Source organism: Oryzias melastigma, linkage group LG17 (genome assembly GCF_002922805.2).
Source record: "Oryzias melastigma strain HK-1 linkage group LG17, ASM292280v2, whole genome shotgun sequence".
In the NCBI taxonomy this organism is placed as follows: Eukaryota; Metazoa; Chordata; class Actinopteri; order Beloniformes; family Adrianichthyidae; genus Oryzias; species Oryzias melastigma.
Genome location: NC_050528.1, coordinates 7,270,027 through 7,287,917, shown reverse-complemented (window position 1 = coordinate 7,287,917; position 17,891 = coordinate 7,270,027). Strand labels below are relative to the sequence as shown.

At 35.8% G+C, this 17,891-nt stretch overlaps 2 protein-coding genes across 2 annotated transcripts; both read left to right on the top strand.

The window, feature by feature from the left end:
- Window positions 1–11,306: 11,306 nt before the first annotated feature.
- foxq1a (forkhead box Q1a) lies at window positions 11,307–12,646 on the top strand. Its single transcript, XM_024274093.2, has one exon. It carries the CDS (start codon window positions 11,620–11,622, stop codon window positions 12,397–12,399), a length of 780 nt encoding a protein of 259 aa, XP_024129861.1. The 5' UTR covers window positions 11,307–11,619; the 3' UTR covers window positions 12,400–12,646.
- Window positions 12,647–13,823: 1,177 nt separating this feature from the next.
- foxf2a (forkhead box F2a) lies at window positions 13,824–16,592 on the top strand. Its single transcript, XM_024274303.2, has 2 exons — window positions 13,824–14,766; window positions 16,163–16,592. The coding sequence occupies exons 1-2, from the start codon at window positions 13,824–13,826 to the stop codon at window positions 16,351–16,353; spliced, it is 1,134 nt and encodes a 377-aa protein (XP_024130071.1). The 3' UTR covers window positions 16,354–16,592.
- The last annotated feature ends 1,299 nt before the right edge of the window (window positions 16,593–17,891 follow it).

Here is a 17,891-nt window from a genome sequence, read left to right as displayed (position 1 = left end):
GATATGTCACTACTCTGTGCATTTCTGAATTATGAGACTGGTCTGACTCCATATGTCACGGCTTTTCCTTGTTGCATAAAAATAAAAATGAAGTTAGTATGTAGAAAATGTTGACATTATCTTATCATCCAACGATGCTTTGAATGTTTAGGTTAGCAAATCAAGAAGCCGCGACCAACTTAAGATAATTACTACACATGAGTGTAAGGATCATACTTTTTGATTTAAGAAAAAAATTATGTCAAAATTTAAACCTGCTGAAAACAAAATAAACCGTTTTCGTTGCCTTTTTTCTGCTCTGCGTGTGACTTCAAGCTGGGACTCCCAACTATTCCCCGTGAAAATGCAAATTTCCCACGTTGTTTATGTATTGTGAAAGCTGCTAAACTGGTATGACAGCAAAAGTCAAAAAACAACCAGCTTGAAGCTTTAGCTGTCAGGTATTTGAGCGTGGTCAAATCAACAGTTCAAAATATGCTGATTTTTATTTAATCAAATAATTTATCGAATTTGGATTTTTTGGAAACATTTATTGTTTTGAATTTTCCAACTAGTTGTTGTTTATTTTCTTTGTCAGTCTTTTCGTTGTCAGACAAAATCTCTGTTTCCAGGTGAAGACGTCAGGTAATACTGAGAGAGGGAGACAGGTCACGCCACTGCAGGAGCATTAGCCGCAGGTTTACACCTGACATTCCTCGCTTGCAAGATAGACAGCCAGATAAAAACGGAGTGACAGGTTCACTTGGCTCTCCTAATGAACCACGCTAAAATAGTTCTGTTTTTACCCACACATTTAAAGACGTTCTTTTGAGCATTTTCCCATAAATCATTTTCACAGTAGGCCAGCGGGGATTTGAGTAGATATTTGCTGCATTCTGGACATGACAAATACTTAAAATTACAACTCAGAAGTAAAAATTAAGTTTCACTTTTTCTCTGAAGCTGAAACTTACTTTATAGTAGTGGTATGAACTGGTAAGAGTTTGACGATACGATATGTATCTTGATATATCTGTCTCGCGATACGATATTTATCACGATATATGGCTTTTTTTTTTTTTACCAATATTTACCTAGGAAAAAAATCCCATTGAGATTCACTGAGAAGGCCTGGTTGAGAGAAAAAAATGGCAGACATCCACGACATGTCATAGAATTTAAATACACTAATAAATAAATAAATATGATGAAATAAAACTGAAAAAAGCAAATTAATTAGTTAAAAACAGCTATAGATTAGTTATTTCATTTCCAGGTACCACAACAATTATTCGCTTAATTTTTTCCTTTTTTAAGAGCATGACTTAGAAAAAACTTGATATTAATATGTCTTACATGGTAATAAAATGGTAAGATTAATTTTATTCAATGATCACACCACTATGTATTAAGAAGCAACTGTATCTAAAATACAAGTTTCTTTTACCCAAGCAAATTCATGGTCCTTTCCTTTTGATAAATTAACAAATATTTGTCCCTAAGGGGAATAAATATTTGTTGATTTGGTCGCGGTGTAGAGCTGCTCAAAGAGACCCAGTGTGCAGTGCTGCCAACTAGTGGTTGGAGGTTTAGGAAAAAAAACAAAATAAGACGCTTAATAATGCTCGTGAATGATTAATAAAATATTGTCTTGTAAGCATTTTAAATTGATACAAGTATTGCCAAGCGAAATATCGTGATATATTGCCGAATTGAATTCCCCCCTACTATATAGACTTTATATAACCCACAGGTAAAAGCCAAGTCTTTCAGCTTTTCCTTTTTTTACATGTTTTATTTGTCATTCCATGCAAAAATTACAAAAATAGTTACCAGTAATTACAGTAAAATCAAAAATGTAGATTGGTTCTAACATTTAGTGTTCACAATGCCACAATTCTACTATAGTTTTGCCCATTCAAAGGCAGCTTCCATGGCACAAGAAAAACAAAAACATACACAAAAACACCATGGAAACACATGGAGACTCAATGATTATTTATTTTACAAGATCACCTCATTCCTTTGAAATATATATTTGAACTGGGAGCCATTCATCCCTAAATAAGTCACTTTTCATTTGAAGTCTTGATGTGATTTCTTCCATATTGTGTACATCTTTCGGTCTGTTCTTCCACTGGGTGATTGTGGGTGGATGTGTCTTCCACCAGGAGATGTAAAACAGTTTGATCTAATATTGCTCTTAAATACATCCAATATAGCCGAAGTTGGGTCCAATAGGACTTTAATACTTAAGTAATTTTCAATTTAATCTTGTACCAGAAATTAACCAAATTAGGACATTCCCAAAATATGTGAGTATGGTCTCCCACGAAACCACAGAAATTTTCAATAGACCTAGAGGAGTTTTATCTAAGTTTTGTTTTCCATTCAAATTCCCTCTGAACTGTTAGTGGTTTTCCTTTCCTCCCGACGTGTTAATTCCCATCTTTAATTATAGTGTTCATTTCTAATTCCATTTTTCCTTCGATGTGCTGTGTATCTTATGTGTTGACTGCTTGTAGTATCTTATAAATATGAGATATATGTGTGTAATTGATTATAGATTTAAAAAATAGGGATGTCCCGATCAGGTTTTTTTGGGGGGAACCGATCTGATTCAGAGTCATTCGATTTTGTGGATTTGCGGATACCGAGTCCCGATCCGATACTTTAGTCACACATTTAAAACATGAATAAATTGAATAAACAGATTTGTGTTGTCCCTTATTTATATTTCATTAAGCTATTTTTATCATAAAAAGCTTAAATAGAACACTTCTGTGAAGTAGTTTTGATAAAGAAGTAAAAATAGAACAAATATAAACTGGGAAAAAATTACTTTTTTCTTGTTATTTAAGTGATCATTAGTCATGTGAAAAAGTTTAGTGACTTTAGCTTTAACATCTTTAGAGCTATTGAACATTTTTAACCAAATGTGATTCCTGTCATCATTTAGAATTCTTAAAAATGAGACTTTGTTTTAGTCCGGATTAGCTCATATAACCATTTATTAGGTTTTTTTTTTTGTTTGTTTTGTTTTTTTCAAGATTATGTGATTCTTTTTTTAAGCTAGACATCACATTTTCAGTTTTACTACCACAGTAGTTAATTTTCTTAACTTTTATTTCTCAAATAAAACAGGCATATCAAAGAACAGCTCGGGTCTTAAGGAGGTAAATCACGGAGCTAGCAATTAGCTTAGCACAGCTAGCAGCTGCTGTGTAGCACAAAGAGTTTCACATTAAAAACAAACAGAAACTCTGTCTTCTTCTGTTGAAATGTCTTTATGGGTTGTTGTTTACATTAAGACAAACCAAAAGAGACACCTGCTGTCAGTTTAAAGTGTTTTTAAAAGCGTTATTGATCCCGGAAGTCTGAATCTGTGATCATATCGCTAGCTTGACTGAATTGTTTATATGAACTTTCTGCTTGAGCTGCTGCCGTTTTCTGCTGCAATAACATTTTGTGATCTTTTCATGACATGCAGACTTCTAGTGGAGTATTTATCCGGAATAATAAGATTGAAATATAAAGCGCTAATCATAATAAGAATAAATGAAATATCCGATCCTGATCGAGGTACAACATCTGATAATCAACCACATGATCCCTAGTAAAAAACAAAGTCTTCCAGCTTTTCAGCAAAAAAAAATCTTTTTTTTTTTTTCCACGTTATTTTTTGTATTTTTGCAGCAGTTCTTCTCTACTTGTTGTGCCTAATTCACTGAACCCTTAAAAAAAAGATCAAAATAAAAGTCTTACACACCAGGAACAAGCAGCGACTTGCATTTACTTCTTCTTTCAGGGCTGCTCTACCTGCCAAGAAACATGAAAGAACTTGTTAACAGCTATCTCCAAATTTAGGCTTCACAGATTAACTTCTTTTAAAGGACAAAAGATAACGACTGAACTTTAAAGGAGAAACTTAAACAAGAACTTTCAAAAATGTATGCTTTTCATGGCACGGACATGAAGAAACAGGCAGAGATGGTGAAGAAACGCTCCATAAGCTTTCTGATGATGACTAAGAACATCTACATGTTTGTGCAAAACCACAATGTGCCGGTTAAACACGGTGACACTGGAATAGTAGTTTCAAAACATAGCTGTCAAAATACAACTATTAGGGACTGACAAAACATTTTCAGGTGGGGCGCGTTTTTAAATGGCTTTCATAAATCACATGTGAAGGAAGAAGAGAAATTGAGCTCCAGTAACTCAGAACTCAAGATTCTTCTGATGAATTTCAGAACACAAAAGTGTTTGCATGACGGGCTTTCAGTTCACATCTCCACGGGTTATTTTTAAATGTGGAACTCGATGCAGCCGTTTACATGACTGAAATGTTTGGCAGAGTTGAAATAGTTCCTCCACATGTTTTAAATGTTAATCTACTCGGAAATTGTGTTCCCAGAATAATGTCTGAAAGACTTCTGCTTTAAAATTTTAAAGGATATAATGCACTTTTTTTTTCTTTATGTTAGAAATATGTTTAATTATTTTCCTCTTGTATGCTCAAAAAATGTTTCCAGGGGTGTCAAACTCTTTTTGGTTCAGGGGCCACATCCAACCCGTCTGATCTCAAGTGGGCCGGACCAGTAACATAATAGCAAAATAACCAACGACCAACTTGTTATCTGTAGATTTGTTTTTTTTTTTTGTTCATTTTTCTTGGAACGCTATGCACTCCATATCAATCTTTTTTTCTTTTTGACGACGACATTTTGATAATTTCACCATTTTGGTCATTTGAAGAATCGATTTTACTCTTCCTGTGACTCCCCTAGTGGTAAAATTGCGCATTGCGGCCATTTCTTAAAAAAATAAAATAAATAAATAAATAAAAAAAACATAACTCACCTCAGGAAGGGACTACAAACTTGCTTTTTTAAATTCAATATCCTTATATGTTTTTCACTTCAGAACTGGGCCGGATTGAACCATTTGGCGGTCCGTATCCGGCCCGCGGGTCATATGTTGGACACCCCTGGCCTATACCGTGCTTTTCCTAAACCGTTCACAGTTAACTATATCCATTTATACCATGGTCTGGGTGAATACTCGATTCTGATTGGCTGCTGGGTGTGCATTAAAAAGTGATAATGCACAGTAATAACGCACACCTAAAAAAGAAGTTCCGGTCACACAGACCAAACGTTCGATATCACTGCGCAGGCTTCTTTAAAACACATTTTTCCTTCATCGTCTGGACAAAACAAGCAGTAATGGATGAACTTTCTCTCTGAACTGATGCTTTATTCAACTTATTGTAGCGACCAGCATTTATATTCCTCTCCTTTTGTAAGGTAAATTAATATTGACAAATTGGTTATTCTCCTTCTAATAAAACACCACTCGACATGAAAGGTGTAGTCTTCTGTTTCACCACAAGAGGGAGTTTCTCATTTTAGAGCAGCTCAGAAGAACGAACCTGCCGTGAAATGAAACACAGACAGAAGCTGAATATGTTCTAGCTGCTCACTGAAGGATTAACGTCAGAAAAAGAAGAAAAATATCCTAATTTGTCCGGGTCTTTCTTTCAAAACAGCGACACTTTACCGCTGCAGCTGAGGTCTGTAACGGCTTCAGGCTTCATGCCGTGTTCCATGTCACCGTGACAACAAACCGCATCACGGATGATCAAATAGTCCGCTTTTTTGTGAAAAAATGAGCTAAACCAAAGAAATAACAAGAATAAAGTACTAAATATTGATTAAATGTTTATTTATTTTGTAAAGACCATGGTATAAGCGGGATAATACCCTCCGAAGAGTGCATTATGAGAAATTAACGCACTTCACGGAGGCAACCGTCCGACGCGAAGCGGAGGACGGTTTAGGCCTCCGCGTCGTGCGTTAATTTCTCATAACGCACACTTCGTCGGGTATTATCCCTTACATATATGATCATTTATTACCTTTGGAACACTAAAAAAACAAGTCATTCATGAAAGATGAATTATTTTTGTGAGTTTTTTTCCTATCCAAAAGTAAGATGCCTTTAGCCTTTAAGAAAATTGACATTCATGACATTCTCATTGTTTTTTTATTTTTTTAGTAAATGTGAATTATGTGAAGTATTTTTGGCATGAACAAAAGCAAAAATATAAAAAGAAACTATCACGTCTCAAAATGGGATTTTTTTTTTTTTGTTTTTACCTTTTACCTTTAGCAGAGGCCAAATTAGCAAAAAAAACTGCTTGTTGGTTAATTAGTAGCTGAACTCCAAATTAGCAAAAAAATCCTCAGTAAGTGAAATAAGCCAAAAATGTTAGCATGTTGCTAAAAGAAAAGCTAAACTCTAAATTAGTGTAAAAACACCAGTAGATAACAAAATTGTAAAAAAAAAAAATAAAAAAAAAATTAGCCTATTGCTAAAATATTGGCTAAACTCCAAATTAGCATAAAAAAATTAATTAGAGGCCAAATTACCTCCCAAAAAATGTTAGCTCTTTGCTCAATTACTAGCTTAAATCCAAAATAGCCTAAAATTCCTTAGTAAACTAAATAAGTCAAAAATGTTAGCATGTTGCTAAGCTATAAGCTAAATTCTAAATTATCTCCCAAAAACTTGAGCAGATAAATTAGCTGAAAAAATTGCAAAAAAATATTTACTAAACTCAAAATTAGCATAAAATTAATCACTAAACTAAATTAGTCAAAAACATTAGCATGTTGTTAAAACAGAAGCTAAACTCTAAATTAGCCTAAAAACCCCAGTAGACAACAAGCTAGCAAAGAATGTTACCATGTTGCTAAAACAGAAGCTAAACTCTACTTTTTTTGAAAATTACTATTATTTTATTTTTTCTTTAGCCACTATGGAGAGGTAAAAGAGCCACATGTGGCCCTGGAGCCGCAGGTTGCAGACCCCTGTCCTAGAGCGTGTGCCTGTGTTTCTCAGCATCTGCACGACTGTGCACAACCTGGGGGGCATTAAGGAGCCCGGTGTTTAAAGTAACAAACGCCTGTTAGACCTGAAATCTATTGGAGACTGGACACAATGGGAAGATAAATGGTATTTTGTATTTAAAATGAAAGCATTTTGCAGATCACCGGAGAAAGTAAGTTTGTCTTAGCCTGGGGGCGGTGCCAATAGCGCAGACTCTTCCTGAAAGGGGCTGTTCTCACTTTGTGACATCAGTTCACTCGTTTCTGTCGATTGGAGGGGCTGGTGCTCAGAGAACAGGTTTACTCAGAAATATGTGATCAAAATAGCACTTTGGGATTGTTTATAGTGAGGAATGAACATTATAAAACACATAAAAGCTCAGAAAGTTGATTTTGCATGGCAAAGGTCAACCTTAAACACTAAGAGCCATTCAAGTCAATTCCTCACTGACCATAACCCAACTGGAGACATAAAGTCTTATTTAACCCTTCAAAAAAACAAAAAATTGAACTACTTTGTCATTATACTATTGCTATTACTTTGGTAAATATGAACTAACTATCATTTTTTGCTCAAATAAAACAAGCATAATAAGAAAACAACTTATTTTCTTGTGAAAATATGACAGATTCATGTGATTACCTTTCAAAATAAAAGACATCCTGCATTATTTCAAATTCAGCAAATGCAGTAGTAGGTGGTTTAGTGTCAGCTGAGATTCAGAACAAAAGAAAATGTTTTTTACTGTTTGAAACACATCTGAGCCAGAAATTTGTAATAATCTAAAATAAATCTGAGCTAATTAAGTGACTTATTTTTAAACCATAAGGTGCACTTGAAATCCTTGAATTCCTTCAAAAATAAGAAGTAAAATTGTCCAAATAATGTGTTAGTGTTGATTTTTGGTTGGGAATTTCAAAGAATTTGGTATTGTAAACGGCACTATGTCAAAATGTTTTAGTCTGAATTTGTTTAACTACGAAGTCAAAGTGCTTGATGGATTGTTGGAGAGATCTATTACTTTATTTTTTACTCTACTTTTATTTTTTTTAAATTGAACCTTTTCTGGAGCCGCAGGTTACAGAGCCCCAGCATAGCCCCTTTAACGATGTATAAAAGGAATCAAATAAAAGAGTTTAGTATCATTTCTTTTTTCGGTGAACGCCTATTATACGACAAACGCTCTTAAAACATTTATTTGCTCTGGCAAAGCTTCCAAAGTTCTTGTGTTATTTTTTTTCACATGGTTGCTCTCTTTGTCAGACCTGCAAACACGTTTCCTCCACCGATACATCGCAGAAGGACTTCACGTCTGTGTTTTGTCTCACAGGTTCAGACGATGACTGTTGTGCTTCAGCGTATTGTGCGCTCACGTATCAGGATCTCAACAGCGATGCAGCTTTGGAGCTAAAGTGTGAAGCTGTGAATCAGCGTTTTTAATCTCACATAGTTTATCCGAGGTTGATAGCCGCACCTTCGCTAGCTGCCACATGTGCAGAAACGTGATTTTTAGCGCTATATTTAGATGGAAAGGATCAGTAAAGTTGTTTGGAAATTCAATTGAAATATAGAATAATAGGTGGATATGTGTGGAATTAGAACTGAAAAATAAAAGCTGAACTAAAGCAGCAAATATTTCCACTTTGTGGAAGACCTGATGATCTGGTTTGGGCTTAAAAAGTTGTTGAATTTAGCCTCAAGTATTTGTAAAATATTTTTGCAATATTTCACTACTTAAGTTCAAGAAAGCATGTTTTGTTTCGTTTTTTAGTGCTGTTGGTTCATAAGAACCCTTGATTACGGTGGCCCTGAAGGACAAATCACGTCAACAAATCACTGAACACAAAAACTTTTTTTTTTGGTTTTCCAAATTGTGTTTTTCAATATTTTTTATGTTTTTTGTTGTGATCTTTGACGTTTTTTGTGTCGAGTGGTTTGCTGATTTGATTTGTACTTCAGGGCCACCGTAGTTCCTGCATATGCTCCTCACTAATTATCAAACTTTTATTATTATGCAGACATTGAAGACATGAAATAAATCAAATGACAGACATCAAATATTATTATCTGATCAGCGAAAGTACCCGCCTTTTCCTCTTTCTTATTGTGTTTATTTTTTAACATTTCTGGAATTTTTGGGAAATTTTTGTTCATATTTTGCTTCTTTTTTTTGTTTTGGTCTCTGGAATTAATTGATTTTTTTTAATGTAATTTTGTTTTTTATGATTTGTTTTGCCTTTTTCATTGTCGTTTAATTTGTTTTTTAGTAAGTGGTTCGTTTGTGAAATTTACACTTCAGGGCCACCGTACTTGATGACATCAGTGTAACAGAAAAACATCATTCATTTTTATTCCACTTGTTTATCCAGCTTAATTTTCCTTTAAGTGTCCTTTCACAGATATTTATTTTTGGTCATTTTCTATTTTCGTCTTTTCCTAGCATCATTTTAATCACAATTACTTTTGACATGTTTGTTCTTCCATACATTTTTTTAAAATATCACTTTGATAGAAATCAAGTGTAAACATCCTCAAGAGAATGTCAGATTTTTACAAAACGTTGGTTTGTTTGACCTTGTCTGTGTCAGACGTTTGTTTTCCACATGACTATAAGTCTGACTATGCACATATCAGTGTCCTCACCCCTAAACTCCAACGTCAGAGCCACACTAAAAGGTTTTATCTGAAATCTTGTATTGTGGCAGATGGAATTTTTATGGCTCGGTTGAAGGTGCTGTTTTACTGTTTGATCATATTTCATTCTGTGGATTTACACCAACGCATCACTCGCCAAAAAACGGACTTGTCAGATAAGACACGTTTTATTTCAGCGTCTGCAAAAAAGGTGGCACGTTGTTACTTATTGTTTCCAAGGTGCCTAGAAATGTCATAACACTTTGTTTGACTCAGACGGAGCTGCTTATGCAAACACAGCTGCAAATAAATCCAAGAAAAGCGTCTAAATCTGATGGAAAATGTCTATAAAGTGAATGGTCAGGATGGGCTAAAAGCGTTCATGTTAGTTTTTTATCTTAAAATGTTGATTTCAGGAGATATTTTTGGGAATAAAGTTTATAAAATCTCTTTAATTAAAATTTAAAAGGGTAAAAATAACACATCTTACATCAAAATTGCAGACCAAAGAGGATTTAAATATAACAAGGATCTTAAACATATATAATAAAAACAATAATTATGATTCCATAACACAAGACTTAGTCTGTAATTACAAAAACGGCGGCGTATTCTGGAAAACAGGCTGTGACCTTTTTACAAGCTGCTGCTTGCAGAGAAATGAACAAATATGTTTCATTTGGACTCTTTTGTCACCGTGTGGTTTGCTTACACAAATACTCTTAAAGGGAAACTATTCACAACAGTGACTTCAGCACAGCTTTGTTATCACATGTAGCTCCAACAGATCATTACTGGGAAATCAGAGCAGCCACGCCAGTGCAAACACCTGAAAATAACAGTTTGCATAAACAGAGGTGAGTATTTTGGGTGAAAAGCGATACGACAAATTCAGGTATGAATAAATATTACTACAAATTGTTAAAAGACAAAAAACCCTTTCATAGGTTTCTATAGGTTTTCATAGGTAAATCTGTAAAGTAAAATTTTAATATCAATATTTTTGAATGTTTGGGATGTTTTAGGAGAGAAAAAATACAGGTTTCATTTTTCAATGCATATTTTCACTTTTTAAATGAATGTATTCATAAATGTTACGTTTGCTAACGAATATTTAGTTAGCAAGCTAAATATTTAATTTTAAGCTAAATATTTATTTTAAAATAATATATTTAGCATACCAACTAAATATTAAATAAAACACTAACTATATAGTTTCAAACTAAATATTTAGTTTTTAAGTAAATATTTAGATACAAGCTAAATATTTGTGTTTTTTTTTACTAAAAATGTAGCTCTTAATTAAATATTTAACTCCAAACTAAATATTTTGTTACAAAACTTCAATATTTGGTTTGGAAAATAAATATTTAGATCTGATCGAATTATTTAATGTGCAAACTAAATGTTTAATTTCATCAAATAAATATTTATTTTGTACGTTAAATATATAATTTATATATTTTTTTCATAAATATCATAATATAGCGTATTAACTAAATATTTAGTTAGTAAATTTAACATTTATAAATAAATTTGTTTAAAAGGTGAAAATATGCATTTGAAAACGTTTTTTTTTCTCCTAAAACATGATAACATTCAAAAATATTTATATTAATTTGGATATTTACAACCCCATAGGTTTCTGATAATAATAATATTTTTTAAAATTCCTCTTGGAACTTATCAATATGGAAACATGCGCCCTCTGGCGTTTCAGGTGAAGCAGCACCAGGTGAGTTGAGTGTCACGTGTCACAGATTAAACTAATTTAAGGAGTTAAGGGGTGGAAATAAATGCTATTATTTGTAACTTTTCGTTTCAATTGATGGCTTTTGACTCGTTTGTTTGTGTTTTATCCAGATAAGTTGTCGCTCTGTAAAGATGTTTTGTCCTCCTTTGAAATCCCTCGTGGCCCCGCCTGTTGGGTTGGTCGTGAGGTGATCTGGATAAAACCCGCTGGTAGCGCAGCGTGCAGGTAAAGAGGAGCTACGATGCTGCGACAGGTATGATTGCAGAGGCGCGCTTCTTTGGAGAGGTTCCAGAACACGACGCGTCCTGACGCACAGAGACTTTTACGCACAGAGTTGAAGACTGAACAGCGCAGCGAGGATGAAGCTGGAGGTGTTGTGTGGAAACTATTATGATGCCAAACACCTGGAGATGTCTTGTGAGGCGGAGGGGGCTGCGGCGCGATCTCCTGTCTGCGCGGAGGAGGAGCTGGGATCCGATGGAGACGTGGCCCACAGCCCCTCACCTGTCACTCCGTGTGGGAACAGCAAGACCAAGCCGTACACGCGGAGACCCAAACCTCCTCTTTCATACATCGCACTGATCGCCATGGCCATCCGGGACTCCCCCTCTGGACGTCTGACCCTGGCGGACATAAACGACTATCTGATGAAGAAGTTCCCGTTCTTCAGGGGGAGCTACACCGGCTGGAAGAACTCTGTCCGACACAACCTGTCTCTAAATGACTGTTTCCTCAAAGTGCTGCGGGACCCGTCCAGACCCTGGGGGAAGGACAATTACTGGATGCTGAATCCCCAGAGCGAGTACACCTTCGCTGACGGGGTGTTCCGGCGCAGAAGAAAGCGCATCAACAAAAGGTTCAGCCGGGAGCATGAAGCGTCCGCGCGCGCAGAGGAGTCCGCGAGCGTCCACAGAACTGACCCGGGCCCCAAGTTCAGCAGTTCCTTTGCTATTGACAGCATCCTCAGCAAACCGTTCAAGAGAGACTTTAATGAAGGACGCCCTCCTCTGTTTCCCGCCGTCAGCTGGCCGTACTGCCCCGAATTTGTGGCGCGTCATTCCCACGCACCTGTTCCAGCTCCGTACTTCAGCCACCTCTACCCAAACACCTACAGCTCTGGGATGCTTTCATCGATGTAGGAGGCGACGCACTGAGGAAAATTCAAAAGACTTTTTCAACTTGAATCCGATTTTACTGTGGTGTTTTTTTTTTTTTTTGTACACTTTTTCTATTGAAGCTCACATATCTTCTTTTATTTAAAGATTTTTTTCGTTAAAAAAGTTACTGAAGACATATTTAACTTTTTTTACTTCATTGAAGAATCATATGTGCACTTTGTTCTTGTTTTCTTTTATTTTGTGTTTTTCCTTTGCAATAAAAAGTGAGAAGCAGTAAATTGTGACTCTGGTTGCTTTTGTGGAAAAAAATCCATCCGTTTTGGCCTTAAAGTGTAAAACTGAAAAACCTGGGAGCTTTTTCACGGTTTGCGGAATTCCCTTTTGTGTGTGTATTCTCCCGTCACCTTATCACGTGTGCAGGAAGTGACGCATCCCGAATGAGCTGAATCCAAATCCAAAGGTCTTCCGAGTTTATTAAATCTCATGAGAGTTCAAAGGAAATTACTTTCCAAGCTATAGTTCACCCTGACTATAAGTATTCAAGTATTTTATCTTTTTAAGAAAATATTATTTTTTATCTTGTGATTCTATTTTTACTCCCTTGGAAATATTTTCCTTCATTTTCAAGATATTTTCTTTGATTTTGTTTTGGATGTTTCCATAAATCCGAGTAAGGTGACCATTGCGCGCGGTTTTGGCGCGCTCTGATGAGGAAAGGAGCGTCCTTCCTCCAAATACCTAGAAGTTAAAACTCCCTTTACACATAGAGAAACCATGTGGCACTTTTTATTGTGACGTAGCTGAGGTCACGTGGTTTGATTCTGTCTAGATAATTTGGATTTGGACGTGAGATCCCATGCGTAAAAGAGTTGCAGCTTCAAGGCAATATGAGAAAAATCAAAGAGGAGGTTTATGGATGCAGTGAGTGAAGACATGAAGGTAGCTGTGTTGGAGTAGAAGATGCTGAAGACTGATTGATGAAGGTGATTCGCTGAAGGGAAAACCCCGAAAGGAAAAAGAAGCTGATGCGTAAAAGAGTCCGTGCGTAAAAACGCATGCGCTTAACCCGCGGAAAATGGGTTAGAAATGACACATTTACTTGTTGTGAGTTTTGAAAAATACAGAGGGAGAGACATTTCGCACAACTTTGTGTCCATCTTGTTTGGATATTCGCCAGATGGGGAGGGAGAAGCCTTTGGAAACATCTTGGAAGGCTTTGAGGGAGGGGAGGGGGATTTGGTTGAAAGGCACAGACAGATTTGAGGACCCAGGTGGTCCAGTTGGATTTGGCCAGCTGGATGTGCGCAAGTAAAGTCGGGATGTTTGTCTCCCCTCTCGGGGATTACCGCCTCCCGTGAACTGAGAGGAAAGAGGAGCGCGCGGATAGATAGGACCGTTATGAGAGTGATCAATACATTTATTGGAATTCGTCAAGAAGCGCAAAAATGACGACCGAGATCCCGCAGCAGCATTTGGATCCGTCTGATCCTGCGCGCTCCAGACCACCTGAGAGCGCAGCGCTGCTCGGCGCGCAGGCGGGGATGGAGAGCATCCACGATGCCGCGAAAGGGAAGAGAGGAGGATCCGGGATGAGGCGCCCAGAAAAGCCTCCATACTCCTACATCGCTCTGATTGTCATGGCAATCCAAAGCTCTCCGTCCAAAAGGCTCACGCTGAGTGAGATCTATCAGTACCTGCAGGCCAGGTTCCCCTTCTTCAGGGGGACGTACCAGGGATGGAAAAATTCCGTCAGGCACAATTTGTCCCTGAACGAGTGTTTTATCAAACTCCCCAAAGGTCTGGGCAGACCGGGGAAGGGGCATTACTGGACGATCGACCCCGGCAGTGAGTTCATGTTCGAGGAGGGCTCCTTTCGCCGCAGGCCGAGAGGTTTCCGCAGAAAATGTCAGGCGTTCAAGCCTCTGTACCGGATGGTGAACGGTGTCGGGTTCGGAGCGGCGATGGTGCCGCAGAACTTTGAGTTCCAAACTCCCTCTGGCTCTCTGGGATGTCACAGCAGCTACAGCTTAGACCTGATGGGCAACCCGGTTCCGAGTGGCTTTGAGGGACTCGGGGGAGGATACCACTGCCAGCACGCGCCCTCAGGCTCATCCGGCTTCATGGCTGCTGCGTGTCCGGCGGGCTCCAACCCAGACTACGGTCCGGACTACAGCAGCAGCCCCCAGCAGTCCTCCCCGGCGCTGGACGGCCAGCCTGCATATGCGCACGCGGCCTCTCAGTGGAGCTCACCGGGACTCTCATACATCAAACAAGCACCTCTGGTTCCGAGCAGCCCAGACTCTGGTACCGTGCACGCGGGCGGGTCAAGTTCCTCTTTGGATCAGAGCTATCTGCACCATCACGCACGAGACTCGTATGAAAGCTCAGGTAACATCGTTTGAGTTTCAAACAAAATACAAGAAAAAAACACATGAATGTCTCAAATTTAGGATCAATTCCAATGAAACACATAAAACACTGTTAACTTATATTTTAGTAAACATAAAAATGTAACAACTCCCCCTAAAGCCTAACTATTTTACCCAATACATTTAAGATTTTTTTAAAATGAAATGGCATCACAATAACTATTATTTGAATTAATTTACGGAACAATTTATGGTCAAAACAATAGAAAAAAATCACTTTTCATTAGGAGTTACAGTTTAAAACCGCAGATATTAGATCATTTTAAGACTGAAATACTGACTAATAACTGCTTTTATTTATCCACATTTTACATTTTTTAAGTGTGATTTATCTATGTTTTTTTAAGTTTAATTAATTAGTTAAAAAATTCTATAGAAATATTTGCTTTATTTAAAACTTAGATCTCCACATTTTCCAAATAAAATCTAATGATCTAAAAAATTTCAAAATAAAATCCATAAATCTGCGTATTTGCCAAATAAAATCCATCAATCTAAACATTTTCAAAATAAAATCCATAGATCTAAAAACGTTCAAAATAAAATCTATCTGCATATTTTCAAAATAAAATCTATAGATCTGGATATTTTCAAAATAAAATCTATAAATCTGCGTATTTTCAAAATAAAATCCATAGATCTACTCATTTTCAAAATAAAATCTATAAATCTAAACATTTTTAAAATAAAATCCATACATCTGCATATTTTCAAAATAGCATTCATAGATCTAAACATTTTCAAAATAAAAATCCTTAATCTATACTTTTTCAAAATAAAATCCATAGACCTCCACATTTTTCAAAATAAAACCCATAGATCTCCACATTTTTCAAAATAAAACCCATAGATCTACACATTTTCAAAATAAAATCCACAGATCTACACATTTTCAAAATAAAATCCACAGATCTACACATTATTCAAAATAAAATCTCTAAATCTACACATTTTTCCAAATAAAATCCATAGATATCCACTTTATTCAAACTAAAACCTATAAATTTACACATTATTCAAAATAAAATCCATACCTCACGTGACAAGAATCCACACTTAAACGGACAAATACAATCAAACTTTGATCATTTTACTGGGATTTTTTAAATATTTTTCCTGCGCATGACCACTTTTTAATCTAATTTTGTTTTAAAATCATAACAATAAACAGATGTTTATTGTTATTTATCCTACAGTGAAAGAGAAAGGTTTTGTTTTTTAATTCCAGTCAATTTATTAAATATTAGAGTTTGTTGTTTAAAAAAGGATAAAATAAATATTTTCAACTTTCAGCCTCACTAATTAAATTATATTTTTTGACATTTATTCGTCCCTTTTTTTGTGTCTTTTTCCAGTTGGATTGTCCCGTTATTCCAATCCCTCCTCTGCTCCCGCGCGCGACAGGAAAGAGTTAGTTTTAAACCTGAATGGGATCTCTCCTCTTCATCCCAGCACTGCAGCCCCCTACTATCAGCTCCATCATCCTCATCATCACCATCATCACCACCAAAGCGTTTATCAGGATGTGAAGCCTTGCATCATGTGACAGGAGCGAACAAAAGCCAACAGACTCTTTTCACATGAACAGTCATCATGAATGCAAACCTGCTTCCAGCTGGAAGTTTGAATAATCCGTTTTTTAGCAGCCTAACGTGAGAAGGATGTTCTTCACAACAACTGAATGTGAAAACAAAATAACTTTCTGTTATATGTTGGAGAATAAACATTTAATTATTTAGCTGTTTTTGATTTTTTTAATTTATCACCCTCTGCTTTTACATTTATAAATAGTTCAGATTAGAAACTTTTACTGTTTAATTTTGTGATTTTAAGCTTATTATTTATTTTGTGACAATTTAATTGAGAAAACAGTTTAATAAATGACATTTTTAAACGTTAAAATAACATTTAAATATTTTTGCATTAATTATTTTGACACTGGAAAGATTTATTCTCATATATTTTTTTAATTACACAAAAATATTTTGAGCCTTTTCTTAGATTTTTCGCTGCTCATTTAACTTTTTTTTATTTTTTTTATTGAATCTCAATAATCATTGATGGGTTTATTTCATGGGTTTATGTTAGAGCGCCATCTAGTGGTGAATCCAGCTTCAAATTTGTGAGCAAAAGTTTGAGCAGTTGAGCTTATTAGGTGATTTAGTTAAGAAAGAAACTTTTTTAAATAAACTGTAGACAGGTTACCTCACAGGTGTAAAGTAAAGACAGTCAAAACTACTAAATGAATCATTAGAGTTCCAGTTTTATACTCAAAAACTCGGTTCTGTCTATGCTGTCCATGGTGCTGAAACAGAACATCTTTGATTGGATTCCTGCTGAAATCTTAAAGTAACTTTTAAAGGTTACAAGGCTGATTGTGGTTATCAAAATCACACATTCACTTTTACTTCACGGGATCGAAACATTTTAAAATATATTAGGTGTGGTTTTGTTCTGCTGATTCTTTAAATCACATCTTTTTGTGAGTCAATAACACAAATCAATCATAAATCTGTTCATTGTTGTCCATCAATTGTGATGAATATGAACGCGTCGTTGTTTTTTGTCCGTTGAACAAGTTTTGCAGTTTATTTTATCTATTTTCATGTGTTTCTTTTACATGTCCTTGCTTAGCTCCTTCTTTTATTTTGATATTTCCATGAAAAAAAGGACAGGTTTCCATTTTCTTTCTTAAAAAATAAAAAATGAAAAAAATACACCCATAGCTACAACAATTGTCCTCCTTTTTTCACTCTCTGGTGGAATATTTACGGACATTTCTATTATTGGATCTGGTTCCTTTTGGGTCAAGCAATGCAAACTACCATAGAAGAAGAAATTTATCTACATAGCATTTTTTACAAGTAAAAACCAAAAGACATGATTAAAACACAATACAAATGTCATAAAATAGGTTAAAATTAATAAAAACAATATAAGTAAAAATAGAATAAATGTAAAACAAGTTAAGCAAATCTAAGTGGTGCGTCCTTAACCCTTTATAACTATTTAATACACACTATTCTGAGACCTATCTCAAACTTTCCTTAAAAATAAACAGACCTTCGTCCATGTTTTCTGCCC